We start from the raw sequence: 26736 nt of genomic DNA on the forward strand, positions 1-26736 counted from the left end.
TGCAGCAGCCTGGCCTGCCCCAAGCAGAGCCCCATTTTAATGTCAAAATAACTACATTCCCAGCCAAAATCTTCCATAGGTACCAATGGGAGGGAGGGTGAGCCTTAGCCTCTCCACATGTTGCTGGGTGAGTCACTCCAGCCTGCTGGGATTCCAGCCCCTGGCACATATCCCAGCAGGCTGCAGCAAGGAAGCCCAGGGCGTGAAGAGGGGGAGGCAGGCAGACCTGTTGCTCTTTCAGTTACTCTGGCTCTTGTGATCCTGGCTCTGTTCCCCAACATAATTTCCATTACCTTGAAGAATGATCCAAACAACTTCAGTAACATGATCAACTGAGTATGAGAAAGATGCAGAGGTGATTCAGTATGTTGGTGCTATGGAGGCACAAACGTAATGGTGAATCTCAGTAGCTCCCCTCCTCTCCAGTTCCTGCACAGCCGAGGGACTCTCAGCACCAGCCTGCCCTGCAGGAACAAAGACAGCACAACCCCCTGTATTTGGCTGCTGCATTTGGCTGCTGATGGCTTCCTCTGGAGAGGGAAAACCTAGAAATGCTCCATTGTTTCACATTATTGTGCATTAGAAATAACCAGAGGATTTAAGTTCAACTCAACACAGAGTTGTTAGTTTTGTATATTTTTGCTTTTTGGGAAGTTTTACCTGTGGAGTGTAAAACAAAGACATAGATAAAAAATCCCTAGTATTGCCTATTTTTTTGTTTGCTTTCTCCTTTGCATTTTGCTTTTGCACTGTCATTTACAAACTGATCACAACAATGAATTAATTTACTTGAATCATGTAGCATATTGAGTTTCATTACAAGCATCCACAAAGCAGTTTTCCTCAGATAATCCTTTATGGCTTTAATGTTTGAGGATCAATTTGTCTCAAAAGATGAAACAGAGGTCAGAAATGCAATGCAGTGTGACAACACTCTGTTATTCCACTTATTATTATGGCAACATCCTCTGGTATAACAAGTGTTAAGACTTGCATAAAATTCCAATTTGAAATCTTATTTTGAGAGATCTGCAGCTCAGTCATAAAGATTTGCTGTAGGCAGAACTTGTCATACAAATATTCAGCCTAGAACTAATTTTCTTTAACGTGTTTTAACATCTTCCAAAACAAACAAAGACTCAGCACTTTAAAAAATACAGTTCTCTGTATCTTGATCAAAACACAGGACTTGATTCAACAATGAATAGCTGTAGTTTGAAGCTAATATAAAGCATAGTAAGGTTAAGTGAAGTGAATTTCTCTAGAGGCAAACTAGAATAACACACTAGTAGATCAGGCTCAAAGTCACTTTGTTCATTAGATACTCTGTTAGGGCCTCCACCAGATTTTACTTTAATACCAGGTTAAATCCAGCTGAACTCTGCTCCTCAGAACAATGTGTCCAAAAAGGATAGCAAACCTGTTTTGTAGAAGCCTGTTTCCAGATGATTGTATATCATTTACTGAGGCATCCAACAATGCTTCAAACCTGTTTCAGCTAAGACAAATTGGGTGAGTGCATCTCACATCTCCTGTTTTCATTTACTCAAAGTGAAAAATCACCTTCAAACACAAAGCAGGCTGACTTCAAATAATTCAAACACTGATCTAGCTTGTAGTTAAAGCAGGTCAGGGTGTTTTGCATTGTGTTCAAGATCTGCATAACATTCATTTAAACATCAAAGGCAACAAAAGCAATGAAAAATTAAGAACTCCAGAAAGCATATACAGTGCTGAACTCCACACCTGTGCTCCTTTTCTGTGCTCCTCTTGTATTGAAGGGAGAGAGAAAGGAACTGTCAGTGGGTGACTCTGGGTTATCATCCAGCTGAACCACCTTCTGGAAACCCTTGTTTTCCTTCTCCAGCTGTTAAGAAAATGTACATGGTGAGTTCAGATATAGGAGGCTTCATGCAGGCAGATCTTTGAGAATCTGCAGCAGAAACACAAGTGAGAGGATTGCTACCAAGCAATCTTTCTTGGATTTGCAACAAATAGCAACAGCAAGTTCAGAAACAACCTTGAACTAAAGTTTATTTTTCCTTCAGTAACCACACTCCTCTGGGGAGTTTCAGTGAATGTGCATCTCACGGAAGGTGTACATATGTGTTTTTTTATTTCAACTTCTGCCCAACACCAACATTTTTGACTGTGTCTATCAAGAGTAGGTGTGCCTCTGCAGAGGTGACTTTGTGGCCACCTCCACAGATTACACCAATAGCAAAGCATCAAAGCATCTGTTTCCCCCAAACCATAGTCAGACGAACTCTCAGAGGTAACAAAAGGAAAAAAATTAAAAAGCTGCATGTCCAGAGAGCATTAAGTTGGTGGGAAAGAGAAGGAACAGTGCAGAAACTACAGGTGTGCTGCATGTCCCTGGAAAATTGGGTTAAATAACTGTCTGGTAAAGCTTCAACTGGAATATTGTGGGTTTTTTGGTTTTCCAGTAAGAGATGGATGATAAAAACTGGAGAGAGAGCAGCAGAGAACTGTTAAAATGGTCAGGAGCCTTAAGGAAAAAGTGGCAGTTGAGAGAATTGAATTGTTTAATCTTGTTTAATCTGATAAAGAGACTAAGTGATGATTTATTAATAGTCTGCAACTATTTTTGGGGTATTGACACAAATGAAACAAGACAAAATTCTGGTATTGCCAGCAAGGGGGAACATTCAAAGATTGTGGCTGGGATGGATCTTAGAAAAAATTTCCAGCTTTTGTCAGGGATAATGCAGGGTACTCAGGGAGGTTGTGGAACCTCTGTCCTTGGAGGTTTGTAAGACTTAGCTAGACAAAGCCATACCTAACATGGTAAAATGGCAGTGCTGCTTCAGGAGGTTGGACCTGATGACCTCCAGACATTCCTTCCAGCCAAAATTTCTGTCACAAATTTTAAGTCCTGTTAATTGACAGTAAGTGCAACAGCTTCAAAAGGAAATGTGGTTCCTCACAGGGGAGGAAAAAATATCTCTGCCTGTATGAATAATGGACTTTCAACTTTCTGAATCCATACAGACCAAGTGATGTAAATGCATTTGGAGATGAAAGAGAGCATTTACTTTTCTGGAAATGTTGTCTTAGCAAGTTTAAGGTCACCAGATTATTTTAAGAGAACAAAAAGCAGCCTCATTAAAAAACAGAATTCTCTATACTTCCTGCTCAGAGTTGGAACATAAAGCCCCAGTTATAAAAGGTTCATAGAGAAAGGCATTTTTAGACAGCAGAACACTTAATACATATTGGGAGTTAAATATATTTTCAAAGGGATAGCTATTCAGCTGTACAGGCCACTGCTTTGGACATTAGAAAAGATACTTCATGCACTTTAAATATAGATATAGCTCCTATGGTTACCTCCAAAATAACCTAGGAACCCTGAATTTATTTGTCTGCCACTAGAAATGTTCTACAAAAAAGTATGAATAATCTCATAGCTTCTGCAAAAGTTTGTTTAAAACTAAAACTATATATTAAAAAAGGGGAAAAAATCATGTTTATTCAGTGAAGATCATGTGTCCAAGAAATAAGCCTTTCCTCAAAGTATGTGAAGTTTCTTGTGCCACTTTTCCCTTCAGATGACTTTAATAAGACAAAGCTATTTACATTTTTTCAAGCCCGCTTGATTTCCTGCATTTCCAGCTGTGATCCACTGAACTTGTGCTCAGCACAGGTAACACCAGATTGCCCAGAGTTACCATTAAATGACCACAAGAAAACGTTTCAGAAACACTTGGGTAAGTGGGAAGGACATAATCTCCTGTATTTCACAGAATACCAGGTTGGAAGTGACCTCAAGGATCATCTGGTCCAACCTTTCTTGGCAAAAGCACGGTCTGGATGTGGCACCCAGTGTTAAGAGTGGGCAGTTTGAAAGGAGGACAGCACAGGGGCTTCTGCTTTACTCCAGCATGCAAGGAAGCAGCTGCAGCACGTGGGCCAGATGAAGCCAGTGGAGGAAGGGAACAAAAGAGAGCAGGGAGCTTGCAAGCCAGCTGGGCACTCAAAACAGGAATGGGAGACTTGTCTGTAACAAAAGGACTCATAAAATAATCTGCAAGATGCTAGGGAAAATGGCACTTTCCTCAGGTGCCAGATAGGACCATGCAATTTAGGAAGATGCTCAAAGCTCCACAACAGAAGCAGGAGGAAAAAAACAACCCTCATGAGTGGGGAGGAAAGATTTGATTGTGAACATGGGGTAAAAACAATCTGTCTCCATCAGAAGACCAGAGCATCTCTGCCAGCAATTACCTTGCTCTCGTCTGTAGTCTGATCAAATCAAGTATTAGACACTAGACAGCCTTTTGTATTTCTGGCTTATTTCCTTCAAGGAGAAGGTGTGGGTGTATCTACAACTCTGATCTGCATCTGCATTTAGCATCAGCACAGCTTAGAATGAGCTCAGAATGCTCGCTCTCAATCACAACACCAACTAATGGATGCATGCTATCAACAGAAACTGAATATATCCATATTACTCTAAGAAGTGCACCTTGAGTATTTCTGAGAACTTCCCTAGAGATGAAAAATAGTGATTTTTATTGAAGGAATTTGTAGTGTTTCTTGTAAAATGTGGACAAATCATTATTACCATATGGTACCCATTCACTGCAATGGGGTTTGCTGTACACATGGTGTGACAGAGAAACTGTGGTGTGCTCAGGAATGATAGACTGCCTGTTACATATGCAAGCCTAGTCATTTTACTCTTCTTCTCTCTAAGAGGATTATGAAAGCATCTCTGTGACATTATAAAAACATTTTAAAAGGATGCTCCTCTGTGTTAGTCTGCAGATTGATTTCAGTCTCTTTCCTTAGGTTTCTTTCAGACTCTTTTCTAGTTCATGTTTAATTTATTAAAAAAAAAAAACCAACAAAAAAAAACAAAACAAAACAAACCAACTAAAAAGTAATCAGCAGCTGAGCAACGCTAGGATGTTCTGCAATAACAAACTAGGACAGACTGGAAAAGAAGGTACTGACACACAGTCATAGCAAGAATTCACACTTAAAAAACCCAAGGGGATTTTATGCCTGAGCCTTAATAAGGCTATTTACAGATGATGAAACTCTCCTGTCAGCATCGCTTTAAAGTTTCTCTGTATACATCAACAATCCTGCTGGACAATTGGCGAGACGTTAGGAGGCTTATGGCATGCTGTGCTGTAAAGCTATCTAGTTTTAAAGAGCAAATGACTCATTTAATAGATATGGTTCTGTTGAAAGAACATTCTTCAGAGCTTAGTAAGAAGTTCAAACCACATTAACATTAGAAATCAATAAGCCAAACCACTGTGGACTACTGAGGTCACGGGTAATAAAGAACGACTTCAATTTTATTTTCATATCCTGTTTTTGGTCTAATCACTTGACCTCATTTTAAAATATGGTCTGGATGTAATTCACCATTCCACACAAAGAGACTGATTCTTTTCCCAATTTTACTCTCTTCAGTAATTTTTATTTTATTAAGTCTGATTTACACCAGAGGTACTGAATACATTTTCTGATATTTTTAAAGGAAATCAGCCTCCCAGTTTACAAAGCACAGTTCGATTTAATGGTGCCATTTGGACCTTTTCTGGCTACATGATATACAGCTTCTGTTTAGTATGTGACATAAAAATATGTAGGAATTATTTGCCCATTGAAACTGAAAAATATGTAGGAATGAGCCCATTGTTTGCTTTCTCCTTTTGAGTGGCAGGTAACTCAACTGTCCAATTCCTCATTGTCCAAACTGCATAGACTGCAACTGATGGAATAGCATTTCCCCCCACTGGAAGCAAAGTTGCCTCTGGTCTGCATACAGTCTGAAAGCACACTGAACATATTTGTATATTAATTAGAGCTCATGTGGAAGATCCCCTACCCATAAACAAGTATCTCAGTATTTCAAACAGGCTTTGAATTGTTCAAATATTGAGCCACTCTGAAGTTCCTTGCTAAGCCATCTGACAGGAAAAGACACAGAAAGGAATATCAAAGGATGTTTGTACCTTTGCAAAACTCTATGTATTTCCTAAAAAATGAAGGCACTGCCAGTCTGAAAGAGCTTTTTATTTTGTGCTTGTTTTTACTGAACCCCCCTACTGAGAAACTCAGTTTTTAGCAAACAAAAGGAAGACCAAGAATCTAGAAGCAGTGTGGCAGAAGACAGTCTGCTGTCTGTCCTTCAGCACAAACAGCTAAAAATTGCACTACTGCTAGAATATACTTCCTGGAGCTCTGGTCTTATACACAGGAGAAACACTGCTCGTTGGAAAGAAACACTGTGTCTTGAGTAAGGAATATCCATCATCTTGAATAGATTGTCTATGCAGAGGCAGAAACACAGCAATGACAAGAATGCAGATACCTCAGGTTTCCATAAAAAATCCTTCAGAAAATATTATCTATCAAAGTTATGCCTGAGCTGAAAGCAAGACTATAATTTAGTGGTAACAAGGATCTCAGATGATCAGACTATTATTTGTTACTGGACAGCCCTGGGGTCATTTATTTATTCTATTACTAACAGCTCTTTAGTTACTCAAATAATCATACATTTTCGTATGTTTCAAAATAAGAATCAAAGAAAAAAAAAATGAGTTTCTAACACCTTAAATTTTGTGTTCAGTATTACCTCACGGCTTAAATTCAGTCATAACTATCCAAGTTTTGCAGACCTTCTCCCATGATTCTGGTCAGGACTAATACATGGGTTTTCTCAAGGCAAGCTCACAATTGTTTTCTGGGTTCCAAACAGTGGATTTAGAAAACATAAAACAGGTTGTGAAAATTTCCTATTCTTTTAAAGTTCTAGTCTTTGGACATAGAGTCATCATTCAATATATTGCCCATGATCACTACTGCTGCACTTCACATATGCCACTTTTTACATGGCATGGTTTTGTCTCCTTACTTTCCCATGATCACTCCTCAGAATTATTTTAAACACCTCCAGCTGATGTCTTCACACATGGGCACCTGAATCAGTATCAACAGCAATAATACAATAACAGCAAATACAATATTCAGTAAATTTTAATTTTTTAAAAATTTTTAATGACTTTGCTCAGAAAATGCTCGTCTGCTGTTTTTTGGCAGCAGCTCAAGCCGTGTCTGTGATGGTGCACTGTGAATAAATGGCTTCATGGAACAAGACATCTGGGACTCTGTCTTGGGAAAGCTGGGGTTGAACTGGTGAGGAAATCTGGTCTGTGTCAGGGGGATGTGTGGGAGCCAAGCAGGGCACCTGTCAGCTTCCTGGAGCCACCCTTTGGAAGGGGCTCTGGTGCCAGCAGTGAAAGTCTCTTGGGAGTGTGACTGCCAGAGAAACTCATGAATGGGTAGACTGGGATGTTTCCTTAACAATGACCTCTACTAGAGTAATTCTGTGATGTATAGAAAGAAGCTTTTAAATAGTCGTGGTAAGAGGAGGACAAAAAAAAATGAAACAAAGGACATAATACAATTTCCCTTGAGAAGTCAATAAAATAAATGGGATTCCAACACTAATAGGTCTGAAGCCTTCTTGTGATTTCTGAATTAGAAGGCTATGAGCAATTTGGTCTCTCATTTCATTCCCTACAACCTTTTTGTACCAGCCTTGCTCTCTGTTCTGTGGCCACTGTGGAGCTGACCCAGCAAAATACTTTGGCCCTGCCACTCTATGGCTGGCCAGACCAGGCACCTAACACAGAACTTTTCCTTCTGCCATTGGATTCTCCATGAGAGAGAATAAAGGCAATATGGTGAAAGACAGAAATAAAGGAAGCGCAAGGAACCAAAGGAAAAATAGCTGTGTGCATGGATAAAAGAGCAAAGATCAAGATTTGTATTTGCTTTTGAGTTGAAAGATATTATAGTCTTTGGTCTTTGCTGTAGAAGAAGAAAGATGGGATGAAGAATAACTTGTTCTGGCAATAATTCATGGCTCTGATGGTTTCAAATTGTACAACACAAATTCCTGAGTTTCACTGACTTTCTTCTACATTAGAACCAGTCAGCATAGAGCTCAAGTGCTGCAACGACATAATGCACATAGCAATTCTCTTTGTTTCCATACCAAAAAATTTTTTCCTAAACATCTGTTCTACAATTAGCTAGTTTGCATTACAAATATTCTAAACATTGTCCCACATTACTGGATTTTAGGCACAAAAAAAGATGAACTATTTTGAGAATTTACATCGACTAACACGCAGAGGACTTAAATAGCTTCCATATAAAGCTTTCACATGCCTAAATCAAATACACTACCCTCTCAGAAACAAAAAAAATACTTGAAATTATCCCTTATGTTTGTAATAGTGGCCTCAGAAAAAAAACTGTACATACAGTGCACATTGTGATAAATGTCTCAATAAGGATCCCTTCAATAAAGATATGCATATAAATCTTGATATGTCACTTCTAGGGCAGAAACAGAATATTTTGTAATTTTGCCTGATTGGGGTTTTTTCCTCTTACAGAAGTAAACATCTGCATCAACTTGTATTTGATTTTGGTCCCTCAGTACTGCATAGCATGGCTTGCTGTGCTGGGAGGGCTTTGTTGATGTTTTAAATATTTCCACATTACTGTTTTAATTCAGATCACAAACACAGCTTTGAAGTCAATTTCCCAATCACCTCCACTACTTGGCTTCAGATCATACAGAATGGTCTTAAGAGCACAGAGCCTTCAGACAGAGCCAACCCAACATGATTTCAGCCACTAAAAGGCATCCAGTCAGGGAACTGGACAAGGAAGAGCCTGAAAGATCTCCAAAATCTGAGTTAGCCACACCCTGAATTTTCCTAGTGCTCCACACTTGTTGCTCATGTAAATGCAGTCTTTGCCTTCATGTGTCTAAACCAGGCTTTTTTTGTGAGTACAATGCTTCCAAGAGGATTATTCTTAAAAACCCCAGTTAATTAAAAGGTCCGATTAAACGTCCTTTACCTATGCCAAAACCGTATTATGATCTCTGATAAATATTGTATTCCCATGTCATCAAAACACTAACAGCCAGACTAAAAACTTTTCCCCATGGTGAAGGTTAATTAAAGAAGAACCATGTGCCCCAACACAACTGCTTTTGTCAGCAAAAGAAATAGGAGCTCTGTAGACAAAGCTTTCTATCACTTTTGGAAATCAAACATTTTCAGTTGGATGGGAAAAATGGAAAAATAGCTACTGAGAGTCCTTTTTGTGTGTGGTTATAACTGCTGGTTTTCAATAACTGAGATAAAGAACTAAAATGAATATTGGACCATAAACTCTTACACAAACACAAGTGTTCCTTCAGAGGCAGCTTACCCTCGAGTTCATTTCTGCTAGCACAGCTTTTCGAAGGGAACAGACCAATCCTCATAGAAACGTGTTCACAGACAAATTGCCCACACTGTTCAGCACTGGTATTTGGCAAGGTCTCCAGCCAGATGGGTTTGCTAATGACTTCTGTAAGGTGCTTAAATCAGAAGCTACTGTAACACATGACTGCCATGTCTAATTACCCTGCTAATACAGCTTAGTGGATTTTGTTTGGTATGTAAAAGTCAGAGTTTTTGATGAAAAGTACAGTACAAAATGGTCTTTTAAATTTCAATGTAACCAAAGGCTCAACTGTTTGCCCATATACAACCTTTCCTAAGAACCGTCTCTCAGAACAATTGTTACAGCAGTGACAGACATTTCTTCAATTTATAAAATATTTCTCAGCCAATGTGCACTAACAATAGACATGGAATTTTAGTTGCAGGAGTTGAATATATTTTTTAATTATTTAATCATTTTCCATAGGTTTGCCTGAAAGCATTCAGCAGCCAAGAGGAAACTGGGATAAAACTATGGTCTTGGACTTTTTTTTCATCAGGGTAACTCAAATGTGCTCATTAGCTTCACTTCATTTTGCAAAGGTATCCTTTTTTACATGTAGACTTGAAGCTCAGTACTGTACACATACTGTTACATATTTGCACATATGCTAACACTGCAATCAAATTCTCAGTTGCTGGAACAAGAAGATGGCAAGTTATTTCCTGCTACAACTAACATATAAGGAAATATGAAGAAACTAAACCTCTTTTCAACATTTTTCTCCAGGATGTGTTTGTCAGCAAAGCAGGATTTTTTTTTTCTCCTAGGCCACTAATCAATGCCTATTTGGACCAGCCCAAACAGCTTTTGTTCAGACTGGGGAAGCCAACTCCTGGGTTCCAGGACAGGATGTACCAAAGAAATTAACTGGTAATGGTGGCAAGCCCTCCTCAATAACAAGGGATCCTGACAGCTCTGAGGGGTTGAACTGCCTCTGGATGGAGAGCCCAGCGACTGAGCTGAACAGAAATCTGAGTTGTTACTGGTAACAATGACTTCAGATAATACAAGATAAAATATTTCAGGTTTAGATTTTTAACATTTATTAAAAAAGCAGGATGTATGTTCATTTCAAATTAAACAGTTAAAAATGTTAAAGCATACAAACAAATCAATTGTGTACTAGCAGCATCCAATTGTTAGAATTTTCTAGAACTCCTCCGTACAGTCTTGGCAAGCTCAAAATATTACAACTTGCAACCAACTGACCTCACCATAGTGCAGATAAAACAAACTTTATAAAAACAACAATTTAAGGTTAAATAAGCTTAAATAAAGGTGTTAAATACAAGACACTTGATCAAAGCTTCTGTACAAAGATAAACAAATTTGTCATTGTACAACTGATTGGTTGGCTCACAGCATACATGATTTCCATAGTTAAGCAGTGTAGCTGTTTAGCTGAACATCAACTATACAAAAGTAACTGAAGTTGGGAGTGGGCTAACCCCAGTGAGCCATTTACAAGGCATGTGTATTTTTAGAAAATCAGAACACTGTTTATATTCAGGCACCATTTGTTCCTGCAAATAAATAATCTCTAATGTATCTGCATCCAAACTAGTGTTAAACACATCAGTGCTAACATTTTATAAACACAGCTCTGTGACTATTCACTATACCTCCATTCTTATTGCTATGACAATGTGGACTGTGGAAATAAAACTACTGTACATACAAAAAAATAGAGCACCTTTTAAACATTAAAGTATATGTCTGGTTATTCTTTTTATCTTACAATACTGAAGCCCAAGCTAATTTAAATTGCTTTAACATCTTCACCAGCACACCTGAAATGCAGGAACTAAAACCCCAAATATTCCTCTTCAGGCAAGCCCCAGCCAGAGCAACTTCTAAAAATGTCTAAAATGACACTAAGGATTTTTTACATTCATCTGCACACAAACAAGTATCTGCTATTCTCTGTTTTCTTCATATGAATTTAAAGACAGGTTGCCACAGTTCTCTCTCCTTTTCAGATGAATAAAGCTGGACAGAAAATGTAGCAGAAACACCTAAAATGGATTGTGAACACAGTGAAATTATTACCCTGCTATTTCAAAGATACAGCTGTTAGGTTGTTCAAATAAGTATTTCGCAGGGCCCCAGCCATTAGGATTTTTTGTCTATCGTATTAAAAAACCATTCTGTAAATTTCCTCAGTTGAGCAGCTGCTGTTTGAGACTCTTCCTGAAGTCTCATGTTATCTTGTCTCAGGTGCTGCACCTCTGCTTGGAGAACTGCCTTGTCCTGTTTTTCCTGGTTAACAAAGATACAAGTTGAGCAAAGTGAGTAGTTGTGATGACAACATTTATTTTTTTGTTAATATTTCTATGTGAGTCACAACTGTTATATTTTGTTGAGTTCCCTAATTCATTCTGACAACTGTTAACTGTAAGTAATAAATCATATGTGAGAGCCCAAGTTGTAAGTAATCAATTTCAAACAAGGAAGAACAATATCTAATTTCAAAATTTTCCCTTACATGATTATTTTCCTACCAAAAGCAGCCTCATTTCTATTATCCTGGCAATATCTCCAGCTCAGAATTTTGACAGCAAATGAGGCACAAATCAAGTCGTTGCTACATGAGCAAGGTAGCACAAGGCAATAAGTATGACAAAAATGGGGTGCTCACTACTTACCAATGGTGCCCTGTCCTTATCCCTATCCTATGGTAAATCCAAAGTACCATAAATAAGGATGAAGTGTTTCCTTTTTTCTGGGGTAAAGAAGTAAAGAAGTAAAGAACCATAAACTACTTTGCCTTGGGCCAATTTCCCCACATAACCATTCCCACAGGACCTTCTGCACCTCAGTGCTCCGAGCAACCACTGAGTCCTCCTGTCTAGTTTAACTGATGTACTTCTTTCAAGCCCCTGGTGATCTCTCTGCAAAAATAAAACTACTAAAACTGGGGAACAGTTATGGTGCTTGTGGTTTCTTACCTTTCTCAGGTCAGTTTGTAGCTGCCTGAGGATGACTTCCAGCTGGTTTACTTTTCCAGTCAGAGTACTTGGAGCATGCTCCCTGTAAAGTAAACCACTACCTTCACTCTGAGTTAGTGAAAAACATCTTCTTCCCAGCTTTAGCAGAGTTACACTTTTAGTAATAGCAAAGGAAACCAATCATAGTTAGGAAAATAGAGACAAAACTGGCATCGGTAAAAGACTATTACTAGAACATAAATAGAGTCCTACAATATCTGAAATACAGCACTGCTTCCCATGCAAATCAGGCAGAAGTAACAATGATTTTAAGAAGCAATGTTTAGGAATGACTAGCACATACCCTCACAGTGCAAGTCACACTCACTGCTCCATGGTGTGCAGGCACTGTGGTTAACAAGCTGCTTTCTGATAAGCACTAATCTCAAGCAAGATGCAGCAGCAATTACTGCAAACCGAAAGAGCTGTAAAAAGTTCTTTTGTCTGCTGTGCAATAGTGTCATTTGCAGCAAAGGATAAACCTATGGCTGAATGGAGACAAATATTTCGTTTAAAGGTCAAAATATAAAATATTGCCACAGGTTAATCAAATGCATGACTGAGGGAAAATGCTGACATAACTTCTGTTTTCTGAATGACAATGAGTACTGTGGGAGACAGTCCCATGTACATTATAGATGCAATTAGCCATCATGTGAGTAATTGTGTCTAAAAGAGAGCAGGTGAAGAGAGAGGCTTTACATTCAAAGCTGAACCAGCTGCTTCATGCAATTGCACAAATCTGATAGGTTTGCCATGGCTAAAAGGGAAAAATCTTTAACAGTCTTTTGCAGTCCTTACTGATCATTAGCCTCAGGAAAGATATGGACTTAAAAGTCATTACAATAAATGTGCTTTACCATATAAGCAAGCTAATTTGTGTAAAATTGGTTCAAATTAAAATGTGATAGTCTAACAAGCAAGAAGATTGTTCCCTCTATTTCCCATTCTTCCATTCCTACAATTGAAGACCAAAACTAATCAAAGATGTGTTTTTCTTTTAAAGTGTAGTGGTGGACAGATTATACTGCTGAATCTATAACAAGAATGATCTTTAAATTAACAAGTACACTCCTTAGAGCAGGATAGGTGGAGAGTCAGGGGGAAAAAAAGCAATCATTTCTCTCACAGCACTGGGAAGAATTAGGAGAATTGGGTAGTTTAGCATAAAATCTGCAATCCTCTGTTACAGATTCTCTTGATTCATTTACCTCCATATAAAAGAAAAAATACAGGTTTGCAAATAGCAAATACTTGCTAAAATAGGATAGACCCTGTTCCAAGGTTTGAGACATTTGCTACCAATTAGATTATTGCATCCTACAGAGTTGAGCTCCTGTTATTAGTTCTATGAAAAAGAAAACAGAAATAAATGTAACAAAAAATTATTATTGGAAAGGAGGAATACAGTAAGAAATTTGATTATCTGAAATTCTGCATCTAACCTTGATCTGCATTACAGACCTATTGCAGTGAGAGAGAAGTTGATTTGAAGAAACAAAATTTTTCAAAATTAAAGAAATTATAAGTCCAGGCAACAAGTCTGCCATCAAACAGCCATGCAACATGCATACAGGCAATTTGACATGCAACACTAAGATAAAATCTTTCCTTAAAATAAGAAAAATTAAATAAATCATGCATTTTGAAAGAAACATATCTCAATTCTGACATACCCCGCATCCTCAAGAAAATCTTTTCCATCTGGGGGACTCTCATCCAAAGGTAACTCCTGTGCTCCTTCCAAGCCCTGAGCTTGCGGCATATCATTCAAGGTGCAGAAAGATGCTACTCTCTGATCTGTAAAAAAGTAACATAAGGATACCTCTAAAACTGGACAAAATAAAAGTCTATATTACAGCCATTATCCTGGTTCAGTTAGCAAAAATGGATGTAGCCTTCTACATCTCAGCTTTGAAGATAACCAGCAGATGTATGCACGAACTAGTTGGCTTCCCCACACCTGCATCCAAAGGCAACCCCAAAGCAATTTTTTTTATGTCTATCAGCAGTATGACAGTTTTGTCCGGACCACTTAATGCTGATATGAACAGTAAATTGGTCTTGATGAAATATGCAGAAAACCATTACAGAATTCAGGTCCGCAACCAATGACAGTAATAATTCAGCAAAAAGGTTTGCATTTTTTCCATGGATTTAAAGGCCTCAGATTCCCCAGAAATCTTCACTTTTCATACTGCTTTACTGTCTCAAGCATTACAGAAGCTGATGGTAATCTGCATACTTGAAAACCAATAAATTCACACTATTTTTATCAATTGAGCTTTTATTATAGGTATTACTAAAGCACTCTGTTATCTGCATTGAATTTCACTAGAACATAATCTAACAAACACAGATGCAATTACCTATGGATATACAGTGTGGTTGCCAAAATACATCAGTCACCACATAATAGAAGTATGCCATGCAGATCATCAATCATCATTGCACAGAACAGGAGTAAATGATGCATTCATTAGGATTTAATTTTTCTTCTTTAAGGAAAAAAAAAAAAAACCAAAACCAAACAACCAAAATCTATATTCTGTGGAGATTGATTTAGCTTATTTCTGCCAAACAAAATCCATGTCTGTAGGCTTGTATGAATTCTGGCGACAACATGCCTGCCTTGCCCTTTCTCCCCTTGCTGTACCACCCCACCAGGCCCAAAGCTTGCATCATCATGCAAACGTGCAAACATAGGAAGTATCAAAAAAAGTTTACAAAAGGCAAAAGTCATCAATCCCAGACCATCACCTAGAAACGGCGTCTGATGACAGAACGGCCCAAATTCTTCATCTGAGTCAAAACCTGGAATAAGATTTAGAATGTTCCTATAAACAACAGAGTCCATCTCCACTGGAGCAGCTGTGGCCCTTGCAGCAGTGGGATGTTCCCGTGCAGTTCCTGCTGTGCTCACTCCCAGCCTTGCCAGGCCATTTCTACTCAACACCAACATCACAGTAAGTATGAGGCGCCACGCCCCACGTCTCTGATAGCAACACCCCGTGCTGTGACACAGCCTGGCTACTTGGCAGGCTACATAACAGGACAATCCTTCAAACTCTTAGGGACACAAACAGTGAATACAGGCCTGATCTCTGCAGACAGGAAGGACAAGTTCTACCAAACAAAAATAGGCAATCACTAAAATGCTCTTTGTTGGTTTAAAAAACCCCTTCAGCATAGCATAGATCGCCAATTCATTCTATAATACAATGAACAAAGGTTGCATTTCTGATTTTGTCCAGTTTCAAGACTGCAGCACATTTCCCCTGCTTTTAGCCTTATTTCTGACTACTGATGGATCTCAACAAATATGAACATGACTATTCCATATGTGCTGACAATAAGGTAAGACTGTAATTTTAAACACATAATCAATGACATCATTTGCAGATTTGAAACCTACTAAGATAAATAGATTTACTTTGTACAGATAAATAAAACTTGGTTTCCCAGATCAAACACAGTGTGTAGCCCAGAAACAAGACAGGTTAAACAAGTAGTCTGAAATACACAGATAATTAATTTCACCTTCATAGTATTAACATTTTCATTAAAACAACTAGTTTTTATAAAGAAAAATTAAGTGTATTTCTGGGTATGATGCTGTAGAACTAGATTTTGCTTCCTCCAAATTACAGATACCCTTCCTATTCAATTGAATCAAAATGTGCATACTAAACAGAAGATAATACATGTAAATCTCAGAGGTCTTATTTTTAAATGAGATGTCCCTGCCAAACTCCAAAGAGAGTCCACCCACAGAAAACTATTTACAAATAATATATTGGTCTTTATATCAAAAGTTTAAACAACTGACTTAGCGAGATCAAAGATGAGACAAAAATTAATGTTTAAATTTACAGTAAAAGAGTCATACAGCTGTAACCCCTAAGAGTTTGAAGCTGTATTTTCATTGTTCCAGACCACTAACAGAGGCCAGAAAAAACTCCAGGCAATTTTGATGTACTGGAAGCAGAAAAGGCCAAAATGAGTATAGTGCATGAAGCCACTCTCTCACTGTTAAGGTAAAGTCTACCCACAAACATATACTGACATATGCATTGAAGCAAAAAAAGTTACACATGCATGCCCTAGAAATCATCAAATGTCAACTAAATATTGTTATTTTTTCTTTTTCTAGCAGTTTAACACACTACTTTAGTTAAAATAATTATCTGTCATGCTAAATGATTCTTTCTCATTATATTATGTGTAGCATTACATTTAGCTATGAAGAATTTAAATCAAAGTATTAAAATAACATTAATTATAATAGCACAGATGTTTCTGCGAAGATAAATTTGCATTAAGAAACACTGCATTTTGATTGGCACCAGTAGACATTCATAAAAATCACCTGGAAAAAAAATCAGGAGTTGAAACCGCTAATTTTAATGAACAGGGATGTCAGAAGGACTATCTTAGGCTTTTAATGTTCACAACACGACTTATCAAACACTAAATAATTATTTTAAAGCATAATAAACCCACTTTGAAATAGAACAAATAGTACAAAATTCTACTAGTAACAATATTCAATATTTGTATTTGTGTCAGTTGTCTTTTATGATTACAGTAGCAGGTATGAACATCCAAAAATGCTTCTCTTTTTTGTCCCCAAAACATGGAAAAGATAAAAAAAGTCATCAACACATGTTGAAAGCCAGTCCTTCTTCCCTAACTTGAAGATCTATTGGAAGGATAATATAAAAAGAGAATTGAAAAATTAAATCTCTAATTTTCCCTTAGTCTTCTCTGGGATTTCTCCTTTTTCAAATTTGGCGTTCCAATTTATTCTCCCATATCTTTATCTTTACTCAGTTGAGCATGCTTTCTTTCTTTTTGGTTCTTTAACTTCTTATTTTTCACCCCAACTACTCTCCCTCTTTTGCTGTACCGTCACATAGAGTCAGTCCTATCTCTTTTTTATTCTTTGCTCCAGGGATGGACACAGGAACATTACAACAGAGTATTTCCATCATGTGAACTCCTCCCTGGTTATGTCTCTCTGCACTTCCCCATGAAATAAGAGACAGGAACTGGAAGTAGCCGATCCATGTACGGCAGAAATGGGAGGATTCCCCTTGCTACTGACTGGCCTGATGTTAGCGTGCATGCCAAATATAATCTCTGGAGAGACATCAGAATCAAAACCACGTCTTGCAAAGGAAGGAGTGCAGAGTGTTAAAATAATGCTCCACTGTGCTCCAGCTTATGGGCACTGACCCTCCACAGAGGCAGCTCAAGCAAAGAACCCTGCAGCTTCTGGAGCTTGTGGATTTAATGCATGCACAGCTTTCCATTACACTGTGAACACCTGTCTTAGGAATAACAGAGGATTTTCAGAAAAAGCTTGAAGTAAAATATTCAGCTTTGCACAAAGGTTTTTCTCAAGCAAATGCAGTGAAAATTAAATCCTGACAAAGAGAAAAGCATTACCACCATACTTTCAATTAAAAACAAAACAAAACAATAGTAATAGCATCTTCCATCAGGATCAAGGCTTCAGCTGAATAAAAGCTACTACTAATAAACAGCCTTGTCCACTCTTCCTCTGAGGAGAGGAACAAAGTGAAAAATGAGACTACTGCTCTTGCTACACCCACATGTAAACTCTGAGTATGGATGATGGTAGCAAAAATCTTCCTACTAATTTAGTTCTCAATCCAACTGATGGCAACAATATAAGCGCCTAAAAAGTCTACATCTAACATTAATCAAGATACAAGTGCTTTTTAAGACAGAGATGAAAGATCATAAGGCCCACACTAGGGATGTTGAACTGATCAAATGATATAAATTGTCAACACATAATCTAGAGAGATAACAAGGAAAAAACTATGACCTTGGAATCAGATTGGTAATCCTGATAAACTCATAGTAAGAAAAGACATTGTACAAAGAAAAAATTAAAGTTAAGACCAATATCTAGGTTCTAGAAGAGAACACAATTTCAAAATATCAGGCTGGCAAAGCCAAACTAGAGAAAACCTCTAATTTCACAGGTTCAGTATTAAAAAATTCTTATCATTTTAGTGATCCTTTCCATTGAAAGTGGGGACGCAGGTGTTTTGTTTACTTTTTTGGGTTTTTTAATATGGTCCTATATGAAATGTGATCCCATTTTCATCGAGTTTAAAAAAAAAGATCAAAGCAGTTTTATATTCAGAAGTGGACAAACTTTAGAATCATCCACTCTCTTTTTCTCATTGATGGAATGCAGAACAGTAGTTCCAAGCTATTTTTAAAAAGAATGTTGAAGCAGCTTCTAAGCAAACAGTATTAAAATACACATGGAAACTGCACTGTTAATTCATATGCAACACATTTCTTTCCAGTGATCTTTTATGACATGCCATCAGTTATTCTTTTTTAAATTACTTTCAAATTGCAAGACATAGGATGAAGTTGAATAAGGGTTTAAAAATTCCATTCCCTGAAAATGTTTCTAGTTGCAGCACTATGAATTTAGTCAAAACATTGTATAAATCATCTACCATATACAGAGATATCTGTACTGTAGAGTCCTAAACAGAAAAGAATTATATTCCTTCATACAAAAATAGATTATTGTTTACTACTCAAAATCTTACAACAAACCAAAAAACATATAATAAATAGCTTCTATCTTACAACTCAGACCATCAGTTCTTCAGCATTATCTACAGATATATCTAAGTTATTTGCAATTGAAACCCAACAAGTTAATACCCTTCCTCCCTAGGATACAGCACTGTGGGTTAGCTGCATTGTTCTACCTCTCATTCTCAAATTCAAATGTAATTACACTTACATAACACTTATCAAAGTGAAATTATTTTAATCATGATACTATGTAGTAAAAAGAATGAAAATCTAGTTTTCAAAGAAAGCTAAAAATAGAGGAGCATAACTGGTACAGAATGATCTTTCACTCAGTTGAACTCAACATTTTTATTAGCATTTTAAAATATTCTTCAAGTACAAAGTTACAGAGCTAGTCATTTACTGATGCAAACCTTTTTTCACTAGTTGAAGATGTCAGTAACAAATAGCAGGGTGTTCCCTGAGCAATTGAACATAGGAATGCATGGGAAGAGCTGTCAAGATTCTCAGTGTCACAGTAGTTCCTGCCAGCTACCACAGCCATGTTTGAGCAGTATTGAATAGTAGTGAATGCACATCAGGTCAAGAAATAATGCAGTTCTTCAAATTCCTAATCATTGCTGTTGGTTTGGGTTTTCACAATGCCATTTAAATTAGTGCAACAAGTAGTTCTGAAGAGCTTTTGGTCAAAGTGTACTATAATCACTTTATGCTTTGGGAAGGAATCAGAAAACTGATTTCCATGGTTAAAAGAAGTTAAGAAAAGATCCAAATCACTAACTTCACAGACGGTTTTCACAAAGTTAAGACCTGTATCTTGCACAACGATGACTGTGGTAACGTCATCCCTTATTCACAGATTACATTCAGTAACGCAAGCAACACCAGTTAATGAGGACAGCACTAAACAAACACCTCTCAAACAACAAAACACCAACACTCAAATGTGTATATTCATATAAACACTCAAACCAACATCTGCTTTCTCTGCTTAGACATTAAGTGTAGGTTTAGCTCCCAGAGGCAGATGAGGTTTTTTTCCTTGGTTAATCTGGTTCCATAATTTAATAAAGCACACCTGGTCTGTATCCTGTACCCCAAATCCTGCTACTGCAAAATACACTGTACATTTCTCCTGGTCTTCAAGGGCTTATGAAAACTGACAGGGACCACAACATCATTTTGACTACACATGCCAGTTTATAAACACAACACAACAAACTCTGTGTCATTCCCAGTTTCATTTTAAACATCTAATTTAAACTGTTTTGAATCTCTCCTTCAGACAGATTCAAAGATCTGACCTTGCAATTGATTACAGAAGAAATTTAGGCACTGAAGTGGAGGAATTGCATCTAAAATGGATATAGAGAGTATCATGAAGACCCCAAATTTTCAGTGACAATCTTCCACACTGAGAATTGATATTGACAAAAGAACTAAAGGGCTACAGAGGCAAACACTAGATTTTTGCAATTCAAAATGTGGCTAAACAATATATATTTTAAAAAAAAGTTTGTGTACTGAACATTGATCTTTATTCAAATTTTCCTGTTACCTTCAAACGCTCGTGCAGCATCTACCAGGTGAGACCAGTCTAGCCCTGTGGCAGTGTCTGGCAGGGGCATCAGGCCAGGATCATTGAATTTGGCTTTATCAGATAAGGACCCATCTGAGAACCAGAATTCATCTAAACAATAAACACAATAATTAGTCTTCCTATAACAATTATGTACAATTAATTTTGAAGCTACTATAATGATCTGTAAAAAATGTATAAGCAAAAAGTGCTTATCTTCATTTCCCTTGTGTTTGTCTTTTCCTGTTCAATACTCAGTAGGGGTGGAACAATCTCTAAATGTTGGCAAAGTGAGACGGCACAGTTTTAAGGGGTATTTTTTGGTGCCACTGCACATGGTGTGTCCCTCACATTTTCATATGAACACTGTGTGAGTAGGCAACATCCATTCTAAAGCACAGCATGTTAAACCTGAATACTGAGCAGAAAAATTGCTACATACACCATTATATTTGTGAAGCAACATGAAAGATATATACATGCAGAGTTTTACTCTGAAACTGTAAATATTCCTGTTCCAGAAGCAATTAAATAAACCACGTGCTTTTCTTTTAATGTATTTGTAAATTCTAGCCTATATCCAAATCTCCCTTTCTCATTGAAAATATTACCCTACTAGTTTAACATCTGCAGCTGTATCTCTGAGGAGGTAAGACTTGGTGAGATTTCAGAGTGAGCCATAACACACTGTAAAAGGTACACAGATCATATATTAAAAGAAATGTATACACCATAAATTGTTCAAACAAACCTCTCAGTTATGCACATTCTAGAATGTACTACAAATATAAATTTTAGTATAGGAGATGCTAATTTTCATAATTTTCTTGAATATCTTTACATGTTCCTAATTTGTCCATAGCAATCTCCACTCTGATCAATGTGAATATGTTAAAAAAAAACTGAACAGACACACGGTTTCTTAAAACTGATCATAAACCAAAACTATTGTTTGCAATCACATTTCAATCTTAACCATAAAGCCAGCAATGGAATATAATAATTTCATCACATAGTATTGTCAGGCAAAGAGAATTTTTGTTTCAAACATACCCACTCCAATGAAACAAAAAGGTCAAAATAGTAATTTTTTCTCAAATATTTCAGGAGGAAATTTCCATCTAGTCATTCCAGTGATTTAAACGATAATACTGAAGATGAGTATTTTTTTCCCAGGAAAAGACCAAACACAAAAAACAATGAAGGAAGAAATGCATTCACACAAGTGGAAGATACATTAGCGTTTAAGGAAACGGCATGCTGTCATTGTCCGGATATTAATGTCCATTTGACTTAAAGATTCTGACCTAAAAATCCAAAGAGAGTAGGCTGTTACAAACCATTCCACTGCACAGAGCAATGATTCACACATATGATACGCACTATTCTTTGCAGAAACCTTGCTTAAAAAGAATACAAAATACGAGGAAAAAGAAAGTGAAGGAGGGTTACAATCCTCTGTCAAAAATTAGGAGTCCCTGCAGAAGAGGTCGCAATTCTCTTTACTGTAGAATTTACCTTGTTCTACACTTTTATGAAAGATGTAGTATTGTTACATTACATTTGGAAATGGCTTGACAAAACTCTGTAGAAATGTCCTTCTCAATATCTACTCTCAGTATGTAAAAGTGGATGTTACATGAAATGGAAAATATAATAGAGACATATATTCTACTCATGTATCTGTACTAAGATTTTATTTTCAGTTCTGTATAAACATACATAAAGCCTTACCTAAGGCTGCCTTTGTGCAAATACATTGAAAGCTGAAAGTCAGAGCAGGCTCTGAGATTCCGTATATGACTTGGGAATGGTGAGAACCTTATTTGTGCAAGTACAAATGTTTCATACATCCCTGTTGTGGCAAATAGACAGAATACCTTATTTGAAAGACTGGCAAGCCAGCTTTTGGTTCTAGACCAGCAGGCAGGCCCTAAGGGACAGCCCTTGCTTTTGTGTGATCAGCCTGAGAGGCTGATTGTGAAACCTGTCAGGAAGAAGCCTGCTCCCAGCGCGATGCTGCCAGCTCTCCAAATTAAAGTGTAGGAGTGATATATTCACCAGTAGTCATCCTTCATTATGCATTGTCTCTGTGAGAACCTCAGTTCACCTTAGGGTGGATCCTATTCAGTCCTACATAAGCCCTGACAGAGCCACTCAACTGCAGAAAGCCTGCCAGGGTAGAGATTTGAATATTGATAGCTCTGAAAATGCAAGTGCTCATGCTGATGGCTGAAAGTCTAAGTGGAATAACTGAACAGGCATAAGTATACCACTACAGAATAATTCATTTTCAAGACATAAATTGTGTTCTTCTGCAATGGGGGAGCAAAAAGAGGGGTAAGAAGAAAAAGAATAAAAATGCCAAACGTGAGCTCTAATAACATAGACCTTGGTGCCTTTGAATTTCAGAGAATATTGTTTGCATTCCAGGAGTGCTCTGGGTGAGATAAATTATTTGTGGCCTCCTGTATTTGCATTTCTTCTCTGCTCCTCTTTACCTGGCGGTTGCCTTACTCTGTCTGTGTAGGACTGCCACATGAGCAGCTGTTGCCTCTTTCACTTTTTGATTTGTGCAAAGGTGGCAAGTGATGCTTAAGCATTCCCACCTCTGTACATCCAGAAGGACATGCCTAATCTAGTAGGCCACTACTTTAGTGTGTACAAGACTGACTTTTGAAGCAACACAATTTCCTTTGAGGAAACATTTTCAGTGTTATCTTCAGTTTTAAAGATTATTTTATTTGTTGTACTCCTTTTGGCATAAAATTATTAATCTTGTAGTTTCCAGTCTTTTCAGTTGTGTCACTTCCTACACTTAGGAATTCTATTGATTTTTATTACTGATGCATAAAAGTATAAAGCACTATCAAGAAATGTTTTTAAAATTTTGTGGTCAGTTCAGTTTCCAACACAGCTCCTGAAACTGGTGGATATTAGTCCCACATACATCTATATACAAAAAATAACTAGTTATGCATAAAGAAGAAGGATTCACCTGACTTAACCTATATTACTTCCAAGGCAATTATCCTGCTTCAGTTGGAATTGCTACTTTTATGCAGAGACTGTAGATAATGAAAAAACTATCATCTGCTAAGTACTCCTTGCTTCAAACTACACATGTCATTTAACAAGTAAATTCTCTCCAAAGAAGCTGCGGTTGAAGAAATATATCAAATCTCACACAAATGTAAATCTCACACTCTGTGGGACGTCTGTTTTTCTTTCCTGCAATCAGTAATTATATCTCTATAGTCCTCTTAAGCAACAAAATCTGTCTGCTGAACCCTTCCCTTCTTTAGTTTTGCCCAGGGTTGCCTTGCTTCAAGGATGCCAGCCTGCTCAAAGGCTCTCAGGCACATGTGCTCCTGATAACCGCTTTTGCCTTCCCTTCTCTTACTGAAGACAGCCTCATGTTGTAGTAAGGTGAACCATTCACTGTGTGAGAACAGGTAACACCAAACATGCTCTCCTTCAGTTGTGTGAATTAATCAACAGCCTTTATCTGCTTGCTGACAAACTGATTTCCAAACTCCTGCCACTGCACATCACCAATATACAGTGATGCTCTTTCATTTTAATACTGCTTCTTATCAACAAGTTTAATTTTGGATTGAAGTTAACATGGGCAGTAAGGCAGTTTGAAGATAAGACTTTCATCTATGAACATAGTTGCAGAGATAGTTCCTGCACTTCTGGCATCTTTTTCCCTATGCCATGTATAATCTGAGAACTTTCAGAATTTGTCAGTACAGCACTGTAAAATATTCCCTTCCTTATGACCCTCTTCACTGCAACAGTTCTGCACCTCGCTCCTTTCCTCACAGCACAGGAACATCCTGCTCTTTATCACTTAGGGCAATTTTTTCCCCCTCTCTTTTTGTGCTTCATGATAGAGTGGACCATGGTGCCTGATGTGTAAATCAGATTGTCTCCATGTGTTTCCCTAGGTTCCCCACTTCAGTTATTACACCAGTTCAGTATCAGTGGTTCTCATTGCTTTAATTCTTTCCCTGCTCATTCACCTGCCATGAATTTGCAAGAAGGGCATAGATTTGTACCTGCAAATGCATGTTAGAATCACTCAGTAGGAACAGCACTGTCTTAGTCAGGGAATTCTTAATGTCCCCAAGGTAAAATTACAGAGTTCTTACCTACACAAATTCTCCTTTCTGGTTTCATTTAAAATAAGATAGAATTAAGTGAATATTTCTACATTTGTGTACTGTTTGCAATCAAGAGCACTGGACTGTCAGACGTTTCAATTCAGGCTTTACTGAAAGTAATTTGTTTTTTCATGTCGCTTCCCCAGTGATAAAACAATAATTAAAAAGCCCTATAGCTTCACTTTTCCCATCATTTTCTTACAGGGAACATCACACACAGATGAAGTTTCTGTTTCTTTATTTGTGTGGTCATTCTGTGTCATAATTCTGATTTCCCAGTAAACTGAAAGCCTTCAGGGTCACCTATTACTCTTTGGTTTTGGTGCTGCCTTGCTTACCACCTATTAATCACACTCTTTGCCTTGCTAGAGGGCTCTCATGAGATTTGGTGCTGCCACAGTATTCCATGTGGCTAATGTGCAAGAATATACCTTTCTAAAATTGATTTCAGCCAAAACCATGCTATTTCCACTGATATCTATAAACATTAAATATCAGTAAAATTAAAATGCTTTGAGATCATACACAAAAGACATTATCATGACAGGATATGAATCCTGATATCTGAAACCACAATCTTATGTTAAAATTATAAATGAAAAAGAAACCTCTCACATCACTGCTGTAGAATGTAAATGCCTACTAGGCACTGACTACATACAGCCTTCCTAAAAAGAGCCAAATTAGTTTCTCATATGGAGATACTGACTAAGCTTATTTTTGAAACATAGGTGGGCAAGCCATGATGTGTTTTTTTTCAGAGTAATTACAGATAACCAATTAAATCATCCTTGAAACAAACACCACCACAAAAGATCCTATATAGGTGGCATTGATAAGCACTTTCAAAACACAGAACCAGAAAAACAGAGGTTGCATATGAAAACAGCATGAATTGCCTTGGATCAGTTTTTGACTGACAGGGTACTGATTTAATGGGGTTTTTTTTCCAGTTACATGTATGTGTATATATAACTTTCTGTATCTAAGAAGCAGCAAGAATGAAATATTAGATGTCTAAGACAGAACTAATACAAAACCCACTAAAATATCACTGCTGGAGGAGCAGCATAAAGCTTGGATGTACACAGTTAATTGCCTTGTGCCAATCTCCTGAAGAAAAGCAAGCTGAAGCTTTGACCTCATTGCACGTTTACACGCACAAGAAATGGCTCTAAAAAACAACGCCTAACATAGAGGAAAACAAAAAAAGAAAATACAAGCAGGATGCCTGTGTACTATACAGCTCCTTCACAGACCAAAAAAATCCACTGAATTTATCTCCTGTGAAAGAAAATGGATCTCCATTTGCTATCCATGAAGGAAAAGGATCCTCTCAGATTAAATTTATAGTAAAGAGTTTCACTCTGATAGAAGAATATTTTTAGAATGGCAAAAGGCACACCAAGCATGCATTCTCACCTGAGGCAGGAATTTAGCACTTGTCTGAGATACCAATTTAAAATTAACCAGTGGTTAGTGACCAAAACTTGGTCTCATGGCTGAGGCCACCCTAACTAGAAAAGTGTTTTGTATATAAAGCTTGTTTCTCAAAGTTAGGAGATGACTGCTAGTTTCTGAAGGACATGATGAATGACAGAGCCCTTTTTATTGCTACTTCTTTTAAATCATCTGGCCACATTCTCCCTGGACAGGGGCCTAAAATGTCCTTAATGCTTTCAAGAAATTCACCCACAGCTTCTTAACTACGGACTTCAGAGTCCATTTTTTAAATTGCAGTCAGCTGTGATGCAAAATTAGAGTAGCTAAAGAAAAGAGGGGGTTTTTTTCAGATTGCATGTCAACTCCAGGTGTCCACTATATGTCAGCCTAAACTAACTGAAAAGCATATATATTCAGCATTTTTGAAAAAATAATTCACTCTTATTAAGTAAACAAATATAGATATTTAACCTAAATATACATATCTTTCTGTGTTGATTTGGGCTTTTCATTTGCTTTTTTTTTTAATTACTACAAACGTCATAGTTCATCCCGGAATTATTGCAAGCTAAGCATTAATAAATGTCTCACGTACAAAAGCTTCACAAGTAAAAAACCA

The 26736-nt window shown here is 37.4% G+C and overlaps 1 protein-coding gene across 1 annotated transcript in view; it reads right to left on the bottom strand.

The window, feature by feature from the left end:
* Positions 1-10374: 10374 nt before the first annotated feature.
* SIPA1L2 (signal induced proliferation associated 1 like 2) overlaps positions 10375-26736 on the bottom strand; it is a 124676-nt gene continuing 108314 nt past the window's right edge. Inside the window, exons 19-23 of the mRNA XM_058800909.1 lie at positions 20485-20616; positions 15090-15143; positions 14006-14129; positions 12291-12372; positions 10375-11601 (exon numbers count right to left, since the gene is read on the bottom strand). Coding sequence (XP_058656892.1) covers positions 11455-11601; positions 12291-12372; positions 14006-14129; positions 15090-15143; positions 20485-20616 — 539 coding nt within the window. The 3' untranslated portion in view covers positions 10375-11454. The remainder of the gene's footprint in view (positions 11602-12290; positions 12373-14005; positions 14130-15089; positions 15144-20484; positions 20617-26736) is intronic.

Source organism: Ammospiza caudacuta, chromosome 3 (genome assembly GCF_027887145.1).
Source record: "Ammospiza caudacuta isolate bAmmCau1 chromosome 3, bAmmCau1.pri, whole genome shotgun sequence".
Taxonomy (NCBI): Eukaryota; Metazoa; Chordata; class Aves; order Passeriformes; family Passerellidae; genus Ammospiza; species Ammospiza caudacuta.